We start from the raw sequence: 20,459 nt of genomic DNA, 5'->3' as shown, positions 1-20,459 counted from the left end.
CAGCTCTGCTTTAACTTTCTTCCTACCACAAATATGTTCTGGCAAGTTTCATTGTCCATGTCTCCTGATGTATCTAGGAAGAGCATCTGGGAAGCACTACTATACAAACAGAACTTGGGAGCACAAGTATCAGTTAAAATATTAGTGTATGCCTACAATTTCCACCAAATTTTGCCAGACTGCTTCCCGAATTGCTCCATCATGCCAGATCTGCCCCACCTCCTTCCTTTCCCCACGTTCTCGTTGGACTGTGATGTTCTAGAACTGGAATCTTTCCAGTTGTAAACAAACTGGTACTTATAAAATAGTGTCACAAATGCAGCATACTCCCAGCAGTTGCACTGTTGGGGTTCAGGTTCTAGGTTTACATCTAGAGTTTGTGCAATTCTGCTCCTGTTTTGTGTCTGTAACAGACAAATGCACAACTCAGAGTTGCTGTAAGGAACAGAACTGTGTTTAAAAATAACTTGGAATGATCCTGCTAATATCAAGCACATGGATATTGCCTCTCACATCCTTCTTTTCATTAATGACTATTTTTTTTTTTGGTTTGTTTTCAAACAAGGTCTCACTATATATAGCCTTGGCTATCCTGGAACTTGCTATTTAGACCAGCCTTACATCAGACTCTCAGAGATCCACCTGCCTCTGTCTCCTAAGTGCTGCGATTCAAGGCATGTATAGTTATTTGTTTATGTATGATGTTCAGTTATAGTGTTTAAGTTTTTTAAAATCTGCAATATGATTTGCAGCTGTATACTAATTTGTGAACAAATGCTGAGATAATGCCACATCTCACTGGCAGATGATATCAATGATAAAATTTGATCTTCAATTCATTCTTAATTTCCTGTGGAAAAATATGTGAGCATTGATAAGCTTCATAAAACAAAACAAAAAACCAAAACTAAAAACAACAAGAAAAACAGTGAGAATGTGCCACATCAAAGGGAGACATAGCAGTTTATATTGAAAGTTACAGAGTAATAATTTTATGTGTAAAAAATACTATGCTTCAACTCAGTATCTATACAAAGATTATTAAAATGTCATGCTGAGGAATATGACAATCAGTTTGGTCAAAGATTGAATTGCTGTACGACATGATACACAAATATACTTCACATGGGGCAAAAGTCCAAAGAGGAAAAAAGATCTGCCGTTTTTCTAACAGAGCAGATGGGAATGCTCTTGACCATGAGATCAGGATGGCTTTCCAGGGAAAACACATGCCACATCTGCAAGCCCCACGAATGGAAAACTGAATTTTATCATATATGACTATGATGAGAGTACTTAGTTTAGAAAACACACATACGAACAGCATAATATTAAATGTCCAGGAGAAATGAGAGTAGGTAACAAATCCACAAAATGATGTTCGATTACACTAGTAACCATAGATATTCAACTTCTAAAAGATGAGTAGACTTTTTTATGCATCAGACTGGAAGAGACTTTTTTTCAAATAACAGTCACTTAGAATTTAGTAATCAAGTATGGAAAAATGGCCATTGTTATATTGATTTGGAGAATGTAATTTGATAATATCTTAAAACACTAGCCAAGCTCATGCCTAGTGTTCCACACTCAGGAGACGGAGACAGGAGGGTCAGGTGCTCGGGGTCTCCCTTAGTCTCATAGTGAGTTTGAGACCACCTTGGACTGCAAGAGATCTTGTCTCAAAAAAACTCCAAAGAATCCCAAAACTTTTTTTAAACATAGAAGTAGAATGCTTATAATCAGTATTGGAGAAGCTGAGGCAGGAGGATCAGGAGTTGAAGGCCAGCTACATAGCAGGACCCTGACTCAAGTAACAAAACCAAACAATTAAAAGTCATTTATCCTAATAATTCTATTTTTAAAAGTCTACTTTATAGAAATAGTATTGTACACTTGCAAAGAACATCATGTATGGAAATTTATTTCTTGAGATATTGTTAAAGAAGATGCATTTTGAGGCAGTTAGAAGTACACAAATAAGGAAATATAATGAACATATGAAGTCATTGTTTTCAATGAAGTAAATGTTTATGTACATACCTAGAAGGAGCTTCATAATTAAATGACATTCATGTCTTTTCATGTATAATGGAAGCCATATGCCAACATGTACTTCCTTTTGATTCAAATGCCTGTGGGTCGATGTGGATATTCATGTTAATGTGAACAACATAAATGTATTGAGAACCATATTTGTTGGCAAGAACAATTTTAAGAACTTAATCTGCACACATTTAATTCCTGTAACAATCCTACCGCTTGGTGCTTTTGGTTTAGATCTCAGAACATCAAGTTTCAGAGCCACTTTCTGGCAGTTACTCGGCTGGAACTGGCACACTGTGATTTCAGAGAAGTCACGACTGGACCTGGCAAACAGGAAGCCAGGATAGCTGCCGCCAGAACCTGTGCTCCAGCCACTAACACGGTGAAAGGAGCATGTGTGAGCAGAGGGACAGGTGGGCAGACAGGTAGTGCCTGGCCACATCGGAATCATCTCAAAACTTTACAAAAATATGTATCAGTTTGTTGAGAAAATATAACGAATTTTTAATGATGCAATCTCTTAGACATAGGATTCCATTAACCAAAGATAGGCACTTGCTTTTTATAAAATACATTTGCTGAAATAAAAGATAATGAGAAAGATGTGATTATAGACAACACAGTCATAAAGAATTAAGTTTTTAAACGTTTACATATTATTTTATATTATATAATAAATATAATTAGATATATATAAATGCTTTTTGTAATTTTTGGTTTAAAATAGAGTCCTCTTTGGCTCTCAAATTACACAGAATCATTTATGTACACTGTCAGACTTTCTAAAAAAAAAAGGTAAGTTTAAAAAGAAAAAATCTTACTGTTTTCAGGCCCACTCACCCCCCCCCCCCCAAAAAAAAGTCCAGGTGTTATAGCCACAAAATTACCAATCAACACATACAGGGTAATCTTAAGACCTCAATTAAAAAAAAAGTAATCAGTGTTTATCCCAGGTTGTGTGTTCATTACCTTGATCTTACCTGTATTTGGTAATTTCAAATTCGACTCCAATAAATATGTGTGCGTTAGTTATTTTTCCTGTGACAAAATGCCCAACAAAGGCACTTAAGAAATGAAAGTATTATTTTGGTTCACAGTTCAAGGGTACAGCTCGTCATGGCGGAAAGCATTCCTGTCATGGTGGAAAGCATTCCTGTCATGGCGGAAAGCATGGTGGCAGCGGCTTAGTCAACTGCTTGCGTTGAATCTGCAATCAGGAAACAGAAAGGGATGAACACTGGTGCTCGGCCTGCTTTCTCCTTTTTCTTCAGTCCAGGACCCCAGCCTGTGAAATAATGCCACCCCCATTCAGGGTGCGTCTTGCCACCTCCGTTAATGAAGTCTAGCCCTTCATAGACATGCCCGGGAATTCCTCTCCAATCTTATTGTAGATCCTGTCAATTCGACAATATTAACCACCAGAATGTGTAACTACTGTAATAGTTAAAAATGCACAATAAAAACTGCACAGAAAGTAGTTAAAAAAAAAAAAAGTTCTTATTCATCCATAAAATCAGAGCCAGGTGGATCTCTGTGAGTTTGAGGCCAGGCTGGTCTACAGAGCGAGATCCAGGACAGGCACCAAAACTACACAGAGAAACCCCATCTCAAAAACAAACAAACAAACAAATAAACAAAAAACTGTCCCAGTATCCCAGTGACACAGAGCTCCTTTGGCAAAGTATCCTGCCCTGTCATGAGTGTGGGGTGTCTGGGAGGGTTGTTGAGTGGCTTACTGACATCAAGAGAGGGTCAGCGTAGACACAGAGGAGGCACGGGTTCTCCTCAATAGAAGTCAAAGTATAGTTTCCTGAAATATGTCAAACAAACCTGACTGTTTTACAGAAGCCCTGTGACTTCTGAGAAGTCTCAAGATGCCAAGATAAGGGGAAGCAAAGAGTGACCGGAGTGTCAGTTGTATTACTCAGTGTAGACTCACCTGAGGACGTGCAGATGGGGAGGAAGAAGGACATTTTCTAAAGGAAGTGAGTGGCCTCTGGCTAACAGGAGTAAACCACGCAACTTTGAAAAACCACCGTTGCTTTCCTTTAAGTGAATCAATTTATCTTATTTTGTAAGTATCTTAGGAAGAAAATGTTTGTCTGGTCATGTTTGACTTCCATCCCTTTCCACAATCACACTCCTGGCGTTTAAATGTTGCTGACAGTTTCTTTGAAAATCTGAAATGGTTTCTTTCTCATGAGCCGGTTAAGCTGGGGCTACAACCAGACATGGCACGTTAACTGTGACCACCCGTAAAGAGTCACAGCTGGAAAAGTCATATAAGAGAGAACCAGAGCCTGCCACAGTGTCGAGCAGCTAAAGCTCAACTTTATCCCGTTACAAAAACTTTCTCTTAAGGGATAAAGACGAATGTTTTAAATCGTAAATCTCTGTGAAGATGAAACTGGTTCTGGTTCTCAACCTTTATTACCGTCACCAGCACCTTGGGATAGGTAAACCTCACATGTCACCACGATGTCTTCTCTTGGGGGCCGGGAACTGACTGAAGGGTAGTCATAAAGTACTTGACAAAATTTAGATGCAACCACCAAACAACTATGATCTTCCGTGCTAGATTGCTTTTAAAAACATCATCAATACAAAGGGTTGAGCCAAATAGAAATAAAGATTCATGATGCTGCTAATGAATAAAAAAGGAATATCACAACAGCGTGCCTTCGGCTCACAGAACCCCCACCTCAGGACTGAGCCATGAACCATGCCACCATTGTACCAGTATTGTGTTAATGTTAAAGTATCCTGCTCACAAGGGGCAGCACTCAAGACCTTTATTGAAGCGTAAAAACAGAAATCAAACCAAAACAAAACAAAGGAACCCAAAAGAAAACACCCTTTAGAGCCAGAGAGATGGCCCAGCAGGCAGAGGTGCTTGCCACCTGAAGGGACAAGCTTGATAATGTGATTGTGATACTGGGGCCCCAGTAAAGGTGGAAAGAGAAAGTGACTCCACAGAACTGTCTTCTGACCCACACATGAGCACCGTAGTACTCATGCCTTGCCTCTGAGTAACCACAACAACCATGATAATAATACTCTCCCAGGCCAAAACTTGTAATTTGTCTCTTTGGGCTGGCTGGATAAAATACACTCCCCCAGAGTGCATTTCCACTTGAATCTCCAAGCTTTACAAAGGGCTTTTGCTAATTATTAACAGTGTTTATTGACAGTGTGCTTGGGTTTGCCATGCATAATCTTTTAATCTTCACAACCCTCAAGTATCCTGACCCCAGGCTCCATGTTTAGGCCTGCAAATGGATTGGTTAATAGAACGTGAATCATTACAGTTTAGCCAAAGGGCCAGTAAAATAAATGTATTTTAATTGTATTCATTTTATAATTTATAATAAAAGGAGAGTCATAAGTAACATATGTGAAGCATCCCCCCCAGTGAACTTCCTGTCATTCACTTGTGTTTGGTTTCAACAAGAAATATGGGGAGGTCTCCACACATCGTATGTCACAAGCAGCCTTACATGTGTGCTGTAAAGATGTTCAGACTGTTAAGAAAAAGATAAAACTGTGAGGACTCAGTATCTCATTTTGAAGTGGTAAGACCCAAGGTTTTTGCTCAAAAAAATTATTTTGTATTTTGTAACTCAGAAGCAGCTATTAGCACATTTCTGAGGTTTAATAGGAGATCAAAACACTCTTGGAAGAAGAAATACATGAGGAGAGACCAATCAATATACTTTCAGTAGTTGATTAGACTGTTTTGTGAGTGGATGGGATGAAATATATATTGAGGTTTTATTGTATGATTAAGAGGGGAATTATTAAATCTCTCAGGTCTTCCCTCCCTCCTTCTCTCCTTCCCTCCTTCTTTTCTTTCTTTTTCCCCCCACCCCCCGAGATAGAGTTTCTCTGTGTAGCCCTGGCTGTCTTGGAACTCATATTTTAGACCAGGCTGACCTTGAACTCAGAGATCTGTCTGCCTCTGCCTCCCAAGTGCTGGAATTAAAGGTGAGAGCCACCACTGCCCTGCTAACATCTTACATTCTATGTGTCCATTTCTGTCTGTGTGGGTGTATGCCACCTGTGTGCAGGTGCTGGCCATCAGAAGAGGCTGACCTGTCTCTGGGAGCTGGAGCTGCAAGCAGTTGTGAGCCAACCAGCGAAGGTCCTGGGAATTGAACTTGAGTCCTCTGAACCAGCAGCAAGTTCTCTTAACCATTGCGTCATCCCCCCAGCCTCCTCTGTTAGGTCTTTTACATAATGGTCAAATCAAGAAGAAAACTTTTACACGGTCTAGCTGGTTTTTTTTTTTTTTTTTTTTTTTCTGCTGCTGACCTGCAAGACAATACACTTTGTGTATGCAGGTGAATGCATTGCATTTTTTTCTATACAATTTTTTATGGCTACATCAGTTTTTTAAGGTGTGGAGGCAGGTATAGTGGCACACATTTTTAATCCCAGTACTTGGAGGGAGCGGCAGTTAGATCTTTATGAGTTTGAGGCCAGTCATGTCTACATGGTGAGTTCCAGGCCAACCAGGGCCATATAAGAAGACCCTGTCTCAAAAACTTAAAAGAAGAAAAATAAGAAAAGAAAACCAAAAAAAAAAAAAAAAAATACCTTTTAAATCACGTCCTGTGCTTGAGGAGCGACAGGCACTTAAGCCAGGTTTAAATTTGTATTATTATTTTTATGTGTGGGGGTGTTTTGTGTACACGCATATCTGTGCTCCACATGCCTGGTGTCCTGAAGAACAGGGGCATTGGATCTCTTGGAACTAGAGTTACAGATGGTTATAAGTGTGTCATGTGGTTGCTGGGAGTTGAACCCAGGTCCTGTAGAAGAGCAGCCAGTGCCCATAACCACTGAGCCATCTCTCCAGCTTCAAGTCAGTTGTTTTCACTATCCCATTCTAACAACTCACAAAGTCTCACTTGCATTATTTGACATAGTTACTGTTTTGAGGATTAGACGATGTGGTATTTTCCACTTAGACATCAACTTTCCAGAACATCAACCTTGAATTAGTCACAAGACTCCAACTCCCAAATCTTTAAATCTTGGTAAAAGACTTGTTTCCATTGGCTACTTCCCTGTGGGATGATAGAATTTATAGATTGATGAAAAATAAGTACAGAATAATACAAAACCAACAGTTCAGTCATACCTATCCAGCATGCACTATGGTGATGCCAGGGCATATTGAGATGTAAGTCTCTGGTGGACCTATCACTTCATGAGTGAAAGCTCCATTCAGAGTGTTGTGAAGGCTGGAAGGTGAGAGCAGGGAGTGGGAGCACGGGGAGTATGCTGATTCACTGGATCCAGGGAGGCAGTGACAGCAAAGGCGGGAACCTCCCTCTCATTAGAAACATAAAAAGCTGAAAAATTTGAATACATACACAGGAACACACACACACACACACACACACACACACACACACACACACAGATGGAGAGACAGAGAGACAGACATGCAGAAAGAGACAGAGAGAGAGGGAGACAACAGAGGCAGAGACAGAGAAAGACCATATTTATCTTTCACTGTTCTGGTTAAAAGGGGAAGCAGCTAATAACGCTTGCTGATGAGTAGCTGAACTTATAACAAAGGATGCCACCAGAATAGGAAAATTCCCATTTCTTAGGAGTCTCCCACTCCCCAAGGAAGGTATACGTAGAAACAGAGGGGCGGAGAGTGAGAGGGGTAGCTGCGGGTCAGAATGAACAGTTCTTAAGTTGTTTCTGTCAGGGGTTTGGTCACAGCCGTCGTCAGCAAGCTAACTAATACAGACAGCATTGAGCCGGGTTGTGATAGCATTCATGATGAAGCTTGTTTAAAGAGACTCACAGTGTTATTAGCAAAATCTAGACACAGTTTAAATAGCTGTGAACTTGGACAGACCAAATATAGTCATTTATTAGATAGAATACTATGCAGTCTATAGAAGAGGCAGCTCTATGGACATGGAGTATTGATATTCTCTCTCTCTCTCTCTCCCTCCCCACCCCCGTGTGTGTGTGCGTGTGTGTGTGTGTGTGTGTGTGTGTGTGTGTGTGTGTGTGCATGTGCGTGTGTCTGTGTATGTGCTCCTGTTGTTGCCAGGAAAAGTGTTATCAGGAAGACACACATCCCTGGAGTACTTCCAGGAGGCTTTATACTTTTCTCTTCAGCCTAAGCTACACATAAACACACAAAGGGCTGGGATGTGGCTCTGTTAGTCCAGCATGCATGAAGTCCCAAGTTTGATCCCCCCACCAAATAAGCTTGGGGTGTGATAGCACATACTTGTAAGCCATCATTTGAGAGGAAGAAGACCAGAAGTCCTAGCTCTTCCTTGGCTACATATTGAGTTCAAGGTGAGCATGTGCTATCTGTGTTACACGAGAACCAGTCTAAAAAACAAACAAAAGCAACCAAACAAACCTCACAACAAACCATAACAAGCCACCACAAAGTACGCACATATAATACAGGGACAGATTCAGAACACAGTGTTACCGTTTCTGTTAAAAATTTAAAATACCTATTTTATGCATATTCTTGTTCATTAAATAATGTCTTTGGAATTTAATTACCTTTGGGGAAGGCAGCTGGGTGAAATGCAGATGAAATTTTATTGCACATTTTGTTGTTTTTTGGTTGTTTTGAGAAAGAATCTCACAATGTAACCCTGGCTGACCTAGAGCCCTCAATGATCCTCCTTCCTCAGCCTCCTGAGTCCTGCACACTGGGCGACTGGATAGACTTTGTGCTACTTAATTTTTAACACTTCGTGTATTACTTGTTTTAAAATGCTTATGAAAAAGAAAATCTAATTGTGCCCTTACAATTAATGGCCTTCCAGGAAGTTCTGCAATTTGAGAAACAGTAAAGCAATTACATAATTTAAAACAATCAACTCTCTGATCTTTTATGTAGTTTCTGATTTGCGTTTTCAATAGTAGGATTTCTTACTACATTAGTTTCTGAATGCAATAAAATGAATGCAAATTGTTCTTTAGTGAGCAAAACCGAGAAGTGTCGGTGAAACAAGAACTGAGTGCCCTGAAGTCAGGTAACCGGTAATTCAAAAAGCAAAAAGTGGGTCGGGCTTAAAATTAGTCCTGAATAGCCCAGCGCAGAGCATCCCCAGAGGGCTGTTGATGTGTTTTGCTGTGACTTTCTTGGCATCACAGGCAGGTGGCACGTTACCACAGTTCCCGGACGCCAAGGGATTAGCTGAGCTCTGACGCCAGTATCACGGATAGTTTGTCAGATTTTTATCTTTTCTAGAAAATCTGATGTACTGTTGTACGTGGAGTTTACAAACCTATCCAAAGAAAAGTTTCCAAACCTATCCTGGCCACCAGGAGTCTCGGAGAGGCTGTCCAGCACGAATTAAAGGACCCCGCAGTACAAATCTTCGCGCTTGCCAAAGTGACACAGTCAGTCATTCCAACCCCTAATGGTACGTGTTGTGGTCCTCATAGCTAGACCTGTTTTGCGAGTGGATGATTCCTCCTACACCCCCGCCAAGCGGGGGGGCATCACAGGGTGAACCCGACCAGCGAAGGAACTGGAACCGCGGGTCCAGTGTGCACCGGCCTGGGTGCTGCGGGAAGAACCCACCTGTTGCCAGGTAAAGTGCCTCTTACAGTATTTATTTATTTATTTGAGGAAGGAGGCAGTTCCTAGAGGTTTAGTCAGCCAGGTCCAATCTGAGATGCAGGTTCCCGCCTGGGGTCGGGCGTGGTCGTTGTTGGCTGCCCTCCGGGCTCCGCCTCCGGTGCGGGCGAGCTCCATAAAAGCTGGACGAGCAGGTTCGCTCTCACCGGGCGCTGCTTTGGGCTCAGGGCGCGATCCGAGTTCCCCCAGCTCTGCCAGCATCGCGGGTACCATGGCGCAGGAGCTGCAGCACCCGGAGTTCGCGCGCGCGGGCCAGCAGGCGGGGCTGCAGGTGTGGAGGGTCGAGAAGCTGGAACTGGTGCCCGTGCCCCAGGGTGCCTACGGTGACTTCTACGTCGGAGACGCCTACCTGGTGCTGCACACGGCCAAAGGGAGCAGGGGCTTCTCCTACCGCCTGCACTTCTGGCTGGGTAAGCAGTGGGCATCCCAAGGCAGCCCAGGGTCCCCTCACTTGGGCGGGATGGGTGACACTCAGCTAGCACCCTCTCCTAGCCCCAGCTCAGCTCCTGGCGGGCTGCAAACCTGGAGGTGAGTCACTCAGGAGGCTCGCCCACTGGCCTTGACTAAGCCCCTTTTGAGGCTTCATGCTCATTCCTCTGGCTTTTTCCCCTTTAACCCAAACCCCACTCTATTCCTGGGCGGCTGCCTGAGAGAAACCCGGGTGCTGGCCAAGTATTGAGCACCTCAGGCAAGCGCAGTCCTGGTTTCCCAGGCAGGGTGGAGATGAAGTCAAACATGTTTGTGGACATTTGCTGCAGCTGGCGAGAAAACTCCACGCCCAGCTCCAAACTTTTATTTATTTTTATTTGTTGCCTTGGGGGCATGGACTTATATTTCTCTGCTATTTGAGACTAGTTGATTGTGCCACCCCAAACCAAGATTCTCCCTGCACGACACTGCTTGTGTGTTTGGGAAATGATACAGCCATCATCTATTTTTTTAAAAATGCCCTGTATGGCTGGTATATTTCTTTAGATAGGCCGCTTCATTTAAAATTGTTCATTCAGTATTCATCTGTTTTAACAAGGACACAGTGTGGACCAGAACAGCTCCTTTAGCGGTCGTAATTATTTTGAGCTGCCTTGGTGCCAGGTTTTCGGAACACTGGCCGTGTGTTCCACTTTCTCCACCTTCTACTTTTACCCGTAAACATCCCGAATGTTCAAGCTCTCCCTGTGAGGTCTGGTGCCAGTGGGCACACCCTACCTGACACCGTGCCGGATAATCTGAGCCTTCTTTTCAAACGAGCTTGACTCCTTATACTAGTGTTTCTTTCAGTGTATTTATTCTTGAGCTTGGGCGGGAAAAAAAGCACAAAGCCACCATTTCACTTTAATGTCTAACATCTGAGAAATTTAAGAAACAAGTAAAAACACTCAGAAGGGATTTCCTAAGCATTAACAGACACTCAGATTGGCCATCTGAGACAGGAAACACAGAGGGGAAGGTAGTGTGTTTACAGTGCTTGGTTGAGGTGTCTGAGCTCGCGACCTCTTGCTGCTTCAGCTTGGAGTGCCACTCCAGGCATAATACACACTACCCAGTGATCTGTGCTCGATTCGTGAAACAGTGACCTGGGGTAGAAGAGCCTTCCCACTCTGAACTTGGGTCTGGAGTGGATGCATGTCTGAAGGGGAGTGGATGTGTGTCTGAAGGGTCAGCAGAGTGAGTTTAAATGGGAGGAAACTCGCTTTGTGTTTGGCTTCATCGGAAGACAGCTCTAGGAAGGCTCAGAGGCTAGTTCTTCAATTCAGTAAACTTCTTCTTACCCAAGCAGGCGCCTTACGTATTGTGCTCCACTCAGCTCACAGATTCACTTGAGCTGTTTCTGTGTGCTTGTTTGAGACAGGGCCTTACAGCCAGGATAGTCCAGAACTCTCTGGAACTTAAATATAGTCCACATTGGCCTCTTGTGCTTTATCTTCCTGCTTCCATAGCCTGAGTGCCTGGTTCTCTTATATTCTTAATTATCCATTTAGTGCAAACCAATCTCACAATATACAATAGGACATAGTTTGGGCAGAAACAGTCTAAAAAGTGTAAGCTAATAAATAGTACATTAATTACAATATAATTCATCTATAAATTCAGGCTTCCCAGGAGCCTATAAGTCACTTGCAATACGTAGTTTATGAAGCTTTCCAAAGAATTTATAACCCCAAAGGTGCAATAAGGAAAAAAGATAAAACACTGGTAGCATGTGATTAATGACATGAAAGAGGTTTACAGACTCTGTGCGATAGGGACAAGTAGCCTTGACGGACACAGGGAAATGAGGATAAGTGGGGAGGTTCCTGTGCCAAGACCATAACCATCAAAGGAAGAGGAGTCAGGACACCTTCAGTGTTCCCAGCAGCCTTTCCTATTCCATTCTCCAGGCAGGGGAAGTTCCATCCGAAGGAGTTTATTCTGAGATCCGAATAGGAAGAGTTCACGAGGATTAGTGAGAGAATGATTGGAGCAAGTTCAAGGGTAAGAAGGTTTGACTTCATGAAGGAAGGGAGGACGTCAGCTGGGAGAAGTCAAGTTAAAAGAGGCTGCGTGAGGGAGACGCCCAGTGTACAAACGAAGGGATGGCCCCGACAGGAGGAGACAAGCGAAGTGGAAGGGACGCGGGACTAAGATGAGGGAAAATGTAGACAGTCTTCCTTCTAGTCTACGCACTCAGTTTCCACAACACTAGGGCGTGTCTCAGGTAACGGTGCCAGTACTGTATGTCTAGATGCTGTGAAAGTGAGAAGTGGTTGCCTGTGGCTCAAAATGTTTTACGTTGCTCCTTCTTAGAAAACATTTTGGCTTTGTATTTAGCAGTTAAACTGCACCCAGCTTTTGCCTCTGTTTCCTCACAGCATCCAGTCTGTGGGCAGGGATTGGTTTAAAGCTGCTATTGTGACTCCAACCTTTATCCAAACGCCTTCCCTCACCCTTTCTCCTTGCCAGCTTTAGACATTACTTTAATCGATTTTAAAACAGCATTCACTGATGTTATAACGTGCGTGCGTATGTGTATGTGTGTGTGTGTGTGTGTGTGTGCATGTGGCTTTACACAGGGCACTGGGACACAGCAGGACTAGATTACAATATATAGCACATAATGTACAATACAAGGATCTCATAATATACAAGGGGCTAGTGACAATGTCAAGGAACTGACCATTGGGCTGACAAGATGGATCAGTGAGTAAAGGCTCTTGCTGCTAAGGCCAAGCTTGACTACCCAGGTTCTGTCCCTGGAACTTACATGGTGGAAGAAGAGAAGCAACTCCTGACAGTTGTTCTCTGGTCTCCACATATATGCTGTGGCATGAACGTATCTTTGCCTAAGTTAAGTAAACACATGTAGAAAAAAAAATAAAGCAGCTTGAGGGTCTTCTTGGTGATGGAGCTCTTTAGAGACACGAGGGTCTTCTTGGCGATGGAGCTCTTTAGAGACACGAGGGTCTTCTTGGCGATGGAGCTCTTTAGAGACATGAGGGTCTTCTTGGTGATGGAGCTCCTTAGTATCGGGACTCTGAAGGCAGACATGTGCATTAGCACATGTGGTAAAGCTGCACAGAACTAACTTCACATGAGCACATCCACAGGAACAAGCAACACTGGGAAATACAAATAAGGCTGACTGCATCCCTGTGGGCATCTCAGTTGTGATCCCCGTGAAAGCCTGCGCTCCCTTACACTTTAGGGTACTACACGATGCTGCGCCACACTCAAGTTTTAAAAAACTGCCGTTAGATCCCACGTGTTTCCAGTAGATGCTACTCACCATGTTGAGGATGCTCCTTCTCTTCTAGTCCTAATGTGGCCAGATCTTTAAAATCAGGAATGAGAACTAGGTAGGTCTAGTTGTGAGACTTCTCTTTAAATCTGTGTTTTGTTTATAAAATCGTCACACGTCCCAGTTTTAGGAGTTTCTCACTACACATGTAAGAGCAACATGCATATGCGTATGAATATAAAGTGACATAGCACAGCACGGGGTAGCAGGCATCAGCACAAGCTTAGGAAAACAAGGGATGAGGTCACAAATAGAACTCACCTGGGACGTCAAATGAAGTCACAAGCAGAATTCATACACAAACATTTTTGAGTACCTGCTAGAATTTCGTCATGATTCAATAGATTTTGACTCAGTTCTACACATTAAAAAGGTTTATATTGGCTTCTTTAAGTCTTTTCAACCTTTGGAGGCCAGCCAGGGCTTTGGTTTATTCATTCTGATATTCTCTGGCCCAGCACAATACATAAACATCAGCAGACAAGAGCATGACCTAATTAACATCTTTCCATCTCATTTATTAACTTCCTGCCTACCATTCATACCTACTTCAAAAGAGTCATGTTTAAACTCTTCAGGTAACAATGTTTCTGTCAAACACGTCATCCTTAATGTCTTTGATGTCAACCTTGGCTTAAGCGTCTTTCCTAAAGCATCTCTGTATGAAATTTACACCAACAGCTGCTATCATGAGAGCTGAAAAAATGGGCAAAGAATGGCACCAGCATTTTTTTTTCGGATTGCAGAATTGCATGTGGATATTTAAGGTGTATGTTAAAATACATTTCACAGGAAGTTTACAAAGCTGTTACCATATAAGTACTGTTCTGGCTGCTGAAATTTAAGAAGATCCTAGCTATATAGGTCACCTGTGAACACAGAAGGAGAACTGTGAAGGAACTTGAATTTTCCTAGTATAGGTAACTGGTTTCCTTTCCTCAATTTTGGTGAATTTCAATTGGCATCATTCAGGGAAATACTGTTACTGCTTCTAAGCTTATGGCTCATTGGGGAAAGTCATATATTGTGATCACCAAAGAATTTACTACTAATAAGAATTGTAATAAATGAATTCGTGTGGGGCTGGAGAGATAGCTCAGTGGTTGGGGTGCTTACTGCTCTTGCAGAGGACATGAGTTTTGTTCCCAGCACCCACACTTGGTGGCTCACACTGCCTGTAACCAGCTTGAGGGGATCCAATGCCTTCTTCTGGCCCCTTTGAGTACCTGCACTCACATGCACATACCACACACAAACAAACAAACAAATAATTTTTAAAAATCTTCTTTAAAACACATGTATTATCCTTCCTAAGAGTTTACCCTTTAGAATTCTATAAACCTGTTTTGTAAGTTTTTTATAACTTCAGGAATTACTCAGCCTCTCCCAGTGTCAATGAGTTCCACAGTACCATGGTGTAAACCAGGTCTGTTTCATGGGGATACTTGAATGTCATTCATATAAAACACAAGTGCTGTGTGGCCCATTGCAAGAGTACTGGAAATGTGTTGGTATTTGCATTACTATTAATTACAATTTTCATTCAGCTCAGATGTAGTGAGGGTTTTGAAGGTTTAGGGTTGTGGATTTTTTTTAATGAACTGTGAGTCTTCCTCAAGCCTATCTTGGTTCTGAACATCACATACTGTGTAGACATTGATGCTTAGGAATTTGACTTCAGCAAAGATATCTGGGTGGGTTCTATTTCATAACTGTAAAAGCTAATTGTATACATTCTTAAATTCTATCACATACATAGCACTGAAGAGACATCAGCGTGTTAGTTCCTTTCCTGCCTTTCCATCAGTGGTTATTTCACACAAAAAAAGTAAAGAGATAGTCAAGTGGGGGACACAGGCTCAAAAACAGGGGACAGGTGAAGTTTCATTCACTTTCCTATCTTAAAAATCACTCAGTTACTTAATTATGGCCTATAAAGTATTTCTCGCTGACATGCTGTAAGCCTGAAGCAGTTCCTAAGTGTTTCCTGGCAGGATCTTATTAACTACATGAAATGAGTGCTTTCCTGAGTCTTGCTAGCATATATTGATTTGCCCCCAAGCAGATCTGTATAGTAGTGTTTCTTTTAAGGATTTTTAAAAAGCAGGGACATGAAAAATGTTTGGTTATGAGACAAATAACATATCACTTGTTCTCCTGATAAGGAATCTTTCTGCAGCAGACTGCTGTCTTGAAACATAACGGAAACAAAATCTTCTCCGTGTTAACATGTCCATTGATATTGTCATTGTTCTGCTGGAACAGGGAGAATGAGCCTTTCCTAGGGATGAGCTCCCTAATTAGTTACCCAATACAAACTGGTCAGCCCTGAAACCACACACACAGACAACAAAAATGGACTCAGCAGGTTGTATAAATATATCTGTGTATATCTATGTCTGTATTCAAAGAAAAAGAGGATATTTACTTGAGAAGGGGGGATGGGATAAATTGGAGGAAAAGGAAAATGGGGAAATAGTATGATTATATTTTAATAAAAATGTATAAACAACAAACAAACAAACAAACAAATAAATAAGAGAGAGCTCTGGTGTCCTCGTCAACTCTTCTGCCTCCGCGCTTTTCCTCCAGTGACAGAGCTGTGTTGTTTCAGGGAAGGAATGCTCCCAGGATGAAAGCACAGCAGCGGCCATCTTCACGGTCCAGATGGACGACTATCTGGGCGGCAAGCCAGTCCAGAGCAGAGAACTTCAAGGCTACGAGTCTACTGATTTTGTGGGCTATTTCAAAGGTGGTCTGAAGTATAAGGTAAGCTCTTCTCTCTGACACTTTCCATTGTGACATTTTCAAACAGTTTCTCTTCCCGATGGTCCACACTTCATGGATCACAGCTTCCTGGAGGGCATGGATTTGATTTTTGTTTTGTCTTAGAATTCCCCCAACTCTCTCTCTCTCTCTCTCTCTCTCTCTCTCTCTCTCTCTCTCTCTCTCTCTCTCTCTCTCTCTCTGTCTCTCTCTGTCTCTGTCTCTGTGTCTCTGTCTCTCTTTGTCTCTCTCTCTCTGTATAATTTATCCTCATATTTGTCAGACATATAGTTGATACTGAGTAAATTCTGTAAAGGAAACCCTGTTTCAGGAGGTATGGTGTGATGTGAATTATTATGACCTAATTTACTTACATGGGCAATTTTTTGAGACACTATCTCTTGTAGCCTTAGGCTAGCCTCAAACTCATTATGTAGTCAAAGATGACCTTTGCTCCTGATCCTTCTGCCTCTACCTCGCAAGTGCTGAGATTACAGGTGTGTGCGGCCATACCTGGTTTATGCTGTATTTGAGATGGAGCCCAGAGACTTCCAAATGCCAAGAAGGCATTCTACCAACTGAGATACATCCTCAGCTCCTTAATAATTAAAAAAAAAATGTATATGTATTGATAGTTAAATAGGCCTACCTCTTAGGCAATGCATAGTAAAGGGTAGACCCTGCCTCCCTCACCCTAGTTCCCCCAGTGAGCTTTGCAGTTGGATCATCCTTCCCTAGTCCTTCCCTCCCTGCCCACGAATTCAGTTAAAACATGAGAAATAGCCTCCTCAGATAGACACCTGTTGTTTGTTTTTGTTCTTTTGGGGGGTGCACCACCCAGCTCCTAAATAAATCACACACTGAGGCTTATTCTTAATTATAAATGCAGAGCCTTAGCTTGGCTTATTGCTAGCCAGCTTTACTTAAATTATCCCAACCAGCTTTTGCCTTTGGGCTTTTATCTTTCTCTATTCCTGTATACCTTTCATTATTTCTTACTCTGTGGCTTTCTGTGTAGCTGGGTGGCTGGACCCTCATATTCTCCTCTTTCTCTGGCTACTCCTTCCTTGATCTTGCTTCCCCTCCTCCAAGATTTCTCCTTGTATTAATTCTCTCTGCCTGCCAGCTCTGCCTATCCTTTCTCCTGCCTTGCCATTGGCTGTTCACCTCTTTATTAGACCATCAGGTATTTTAGACAGGCACAGTAACACAGCTTCAGAGAGTTAAACAAATGCAACATAAACAAAAGTAGCACATCTTAATATTCCCCCTTTTTTTCTAAATAGAAATGAAAGGGCTTAACTTTAACATAATGAGACTGTATACAGTATGAACAATTATCAAGTAAAGATTACATTTACAATGTACTGAATTCCAATTCATTTATACCTGGTAAATTTAAAGAAAATACCCCATAATCTATCCTATCTTAGTAAATCCAAAATTTTGTACCTAATTTATTTTCTATTATATTTAGGGAAAACTGCAACTAAAACTATCTAGTCTTCAACTCTATCAAAGACCCCAAAAGGATATAGTATTTAAATAAAAATAAAGTGCATTACAAACAACTTCCAAAAACTCTAGAAATAATAGAGTCATCTGACTGCCTGGACAGTCATCCAAATTTCCTCTGCAACACTGGGGCATCCATCTTCAGCCTACAGGTCCAATGTATCTGGCAGACTTTTTAATGAAGCAGGAAATTTGAAAGACTGTCCCACCTACATTGGAAAAGTTTGTCAGTCACTTTCCTCTGTTTCTTCTGTGAAGCAGCAACCCTGAAGGACCATCATGCCTTGCTTTGGCAAAGTTCAACGATCATTTTCCTGTGGGTCTTGAATGTCCAGTTTATACAACATACTTTCGAGCAGTCCAAGCAAGAGCAGCGTCTTGCCCAAATGGCTAGCCTTGCCATATTGAAAGCAAACTCTATAAGGAGTTTCTTTGATGCCCATCACCTCTGAAATAAATTGGTGTTGCCAGGAGCAGATATGTCTCATTGTCATGAAAAGCCCTAAGTTAACAAAACATTTTAAATGACATATTCTGTAGGTCTTTGAAAGGTTTGAAGACCATCTATCTATCTAAAATATGTCTCTATTTGATCTGGAAAGCATACCTAACATATCTACAATTTTGAATGTTATGAATGACTAACAACTGCCCTCTGTTTCCTGATTATCCTATATAGCTTATAATAGTAGTTTTCAAAACCTAGAACTTCACTCTACATTTCCAAATGAATTGCATAGGCACAATTCCTCAAACAAAAATAGAAACATTCATACAATATGTTGTAACAAAAATAACCTTACATTTTTACCAATATACAAAAATCCTTTAAATAAGAGTAGACACATAATGTAGTGTAACAAAAATAACTTGAAATGTGTATCAATATTCTATATTCCCCTAAATGATAACAAACATCCATAGCCCACAAAATAACCAAAACCCACCTATACACCACAACTCTTGGGAATGTGGGCATAGTTTTCTCTAAACTGCTTCCTGCTGTCTGTGGGCAAATGCATCTTTAGAGGTCCCTGAGAAAATTTTGAGATAATGACCAAGCCCTGGGAAGACCAGCAGTAACTTTTGGTCATAGAAATCACCTGTCAAGATTCAGGAGGCCTCCCTTGGTCACACCTGATCCACATTATTCCTGAAGGAATCCACAACCTCTCATTTCCTGTGGGAAGAAAACAAAGCATTTTTTATTTCCACTTGAAAAATACATTTTTTGGCTTCTTTTTCTAAAGTTAAGATAGATCTAAAGTATCTAGGTTGGTTCAGTTTTGCAGTCCTCACAATCCCGTGTCTCTTAGCAGCTGTTGTTTGCTTCTCAACATTCAAAAAATTCAAAATCAACACAATAACATACAGGATCCAGACTCCTTGTGTATTTCCTATCTTACATGTCATTTTTCTTTTATATTACTTTTACTCTCTTTATAGACTTTACTTTGTTATTTCTAAACTATTTCTTTCTATGGCTGTCCATACTCCTTTTCGTTCTTTCTTAAGCCTATGCACATTGTAAAACACACTGGAACCTGTTTAGAGATTTTTTTCTATCTGGACCTCTTTTACTGCATATCTTTTAGATTTTTTTCACCATATGAGCAAACCTACTAACTGCTAACCTACACCTGGATCCTCCATGTGGCTCTCTTGGCTGGCTCTATCTGCTTCTTGGTACATGAAAGGCAGGCCTAAAGCTCATGGCTTGGTTGGAGGTTCATGACCAAAAACTGCATTTACCCTTCCTAGAGCTCTAAAATGTCAATTCTTGTGCTGTGTCAGGTGTTTTTACTTAGTTTTTTTGTTCCTACTTAACATAATAGCTGCTCTAGGGCTCATTGTCTGGCAGAAACTCTTAAAGGAGCCGTATCTTTATTTTTTTTTAAAGCTTTCTCAGGCACTATGGAAATTTGAGCACCATGTTGGTACACCAAAATGTTGTTGTTTTGCTCTTTGAGGGGCTCACCACCCAGCTCCCAAATAAATCACACACAAAAGCTTATTCTTAATTATAAATGCCCAGCCTTAGCTTGGCTTGTTGCTAACTAGCTTTAGTTAACTTAAAATTATCCCATCTACTTTTGGCCTCTGGGCTTTTCCTTTTCTATTCCTGTATAACTTTCTTTGTTTCTTACTCAGTGGCTTGCTGTGTAGCTGGGTGGCTGGCCCCTGGGTCCTTCTCCTTCTCTGACTACTTCTTTCTTCCTTCCAGATTTCTCCTTCTATATATTATCTCTGCCTGCCAGCCCCGCCTATCCTTTCTTCTGCCTTGCTATTGGCTGTTCAGTTCTTTATTAGACCATCAGGTGTTTTAGACAGTCACAGTAACACAGCTTCACAGAGTTAGACAAATGCAACATAAACAAAAGTAGCACACCTTAAAATATTCTACAACAGACACCCCAGAAGTAAGCCCTCTCTAAGGAAGACATGGGCCCCAGGTGCTCACCTGCTGCTTCACTCCTGTGAGTACCTAGACCATAGAGCTAAATAGGACTTCTGAATATATGCTAATTTGCCTTTTAAAAATGGCAGATTTGAGCCGGGCAGTGGTGGCGCACACCTTTAATCCCAGCACTCGGGAGGCAGAGGCAGGCGGATCTCTGTGAGTTCGAGGCCAGCCTGGGCTACCAAGTGAGTTCCAGGAGAGGTGCAAAGCTACACAGAGAAACCCTGTCTCGAAAAACCAAAAAAAAAAATAAA

General features: G+C 41.7%; 1 protein-coding gene across 1 annotated transcript in view; it reads left to right on the top strand.

The window, feature by feature from the left end:
• The first annotated feature begins 9,777 nt into the window (after window positions 1-9,777).
• Scin (scinderin) overlaps window positions 9,778-20,459 on the top strand; it is an 87,092-nt gene continuing 76,410 nt past the window's right edge. Inside the window, exons 1-2 of the mRNA XM_059279547.1 lie at window positions 9,778-10,098; window positions 16,078-16,232. Coding sequence (XP_059135530.1) covers window positions 9,900-10,098; window positions 16,078-16,232 — 354 coding nt within the window. The 5' untranslated portion in view covers window positions 9,778-9,899. The remainder of the gene's footprint in view (window positions 10,099-16,077; window positions 16,233-20,459) is intronic.

Source organism: Peromyscus eremicus, chromosome 14 (genome assembly GCF_949786415.1).
Source record: "Peromyscus eremicus chromosome 14, PerEre_H2_v1, whole genome shotgun sequence".
Lineage (NCBI taxonomy): Eukaryota > Metazoa > Chordata > Mammalia > Rodentia > Cricetidae > Peromyscus > Peromyscus eremicus.
The sequence above is the reverse complement of the archived record's forward strand: the minus strand, read 5'-3'. Positions and strand labels throughout refer to the sequence as shown.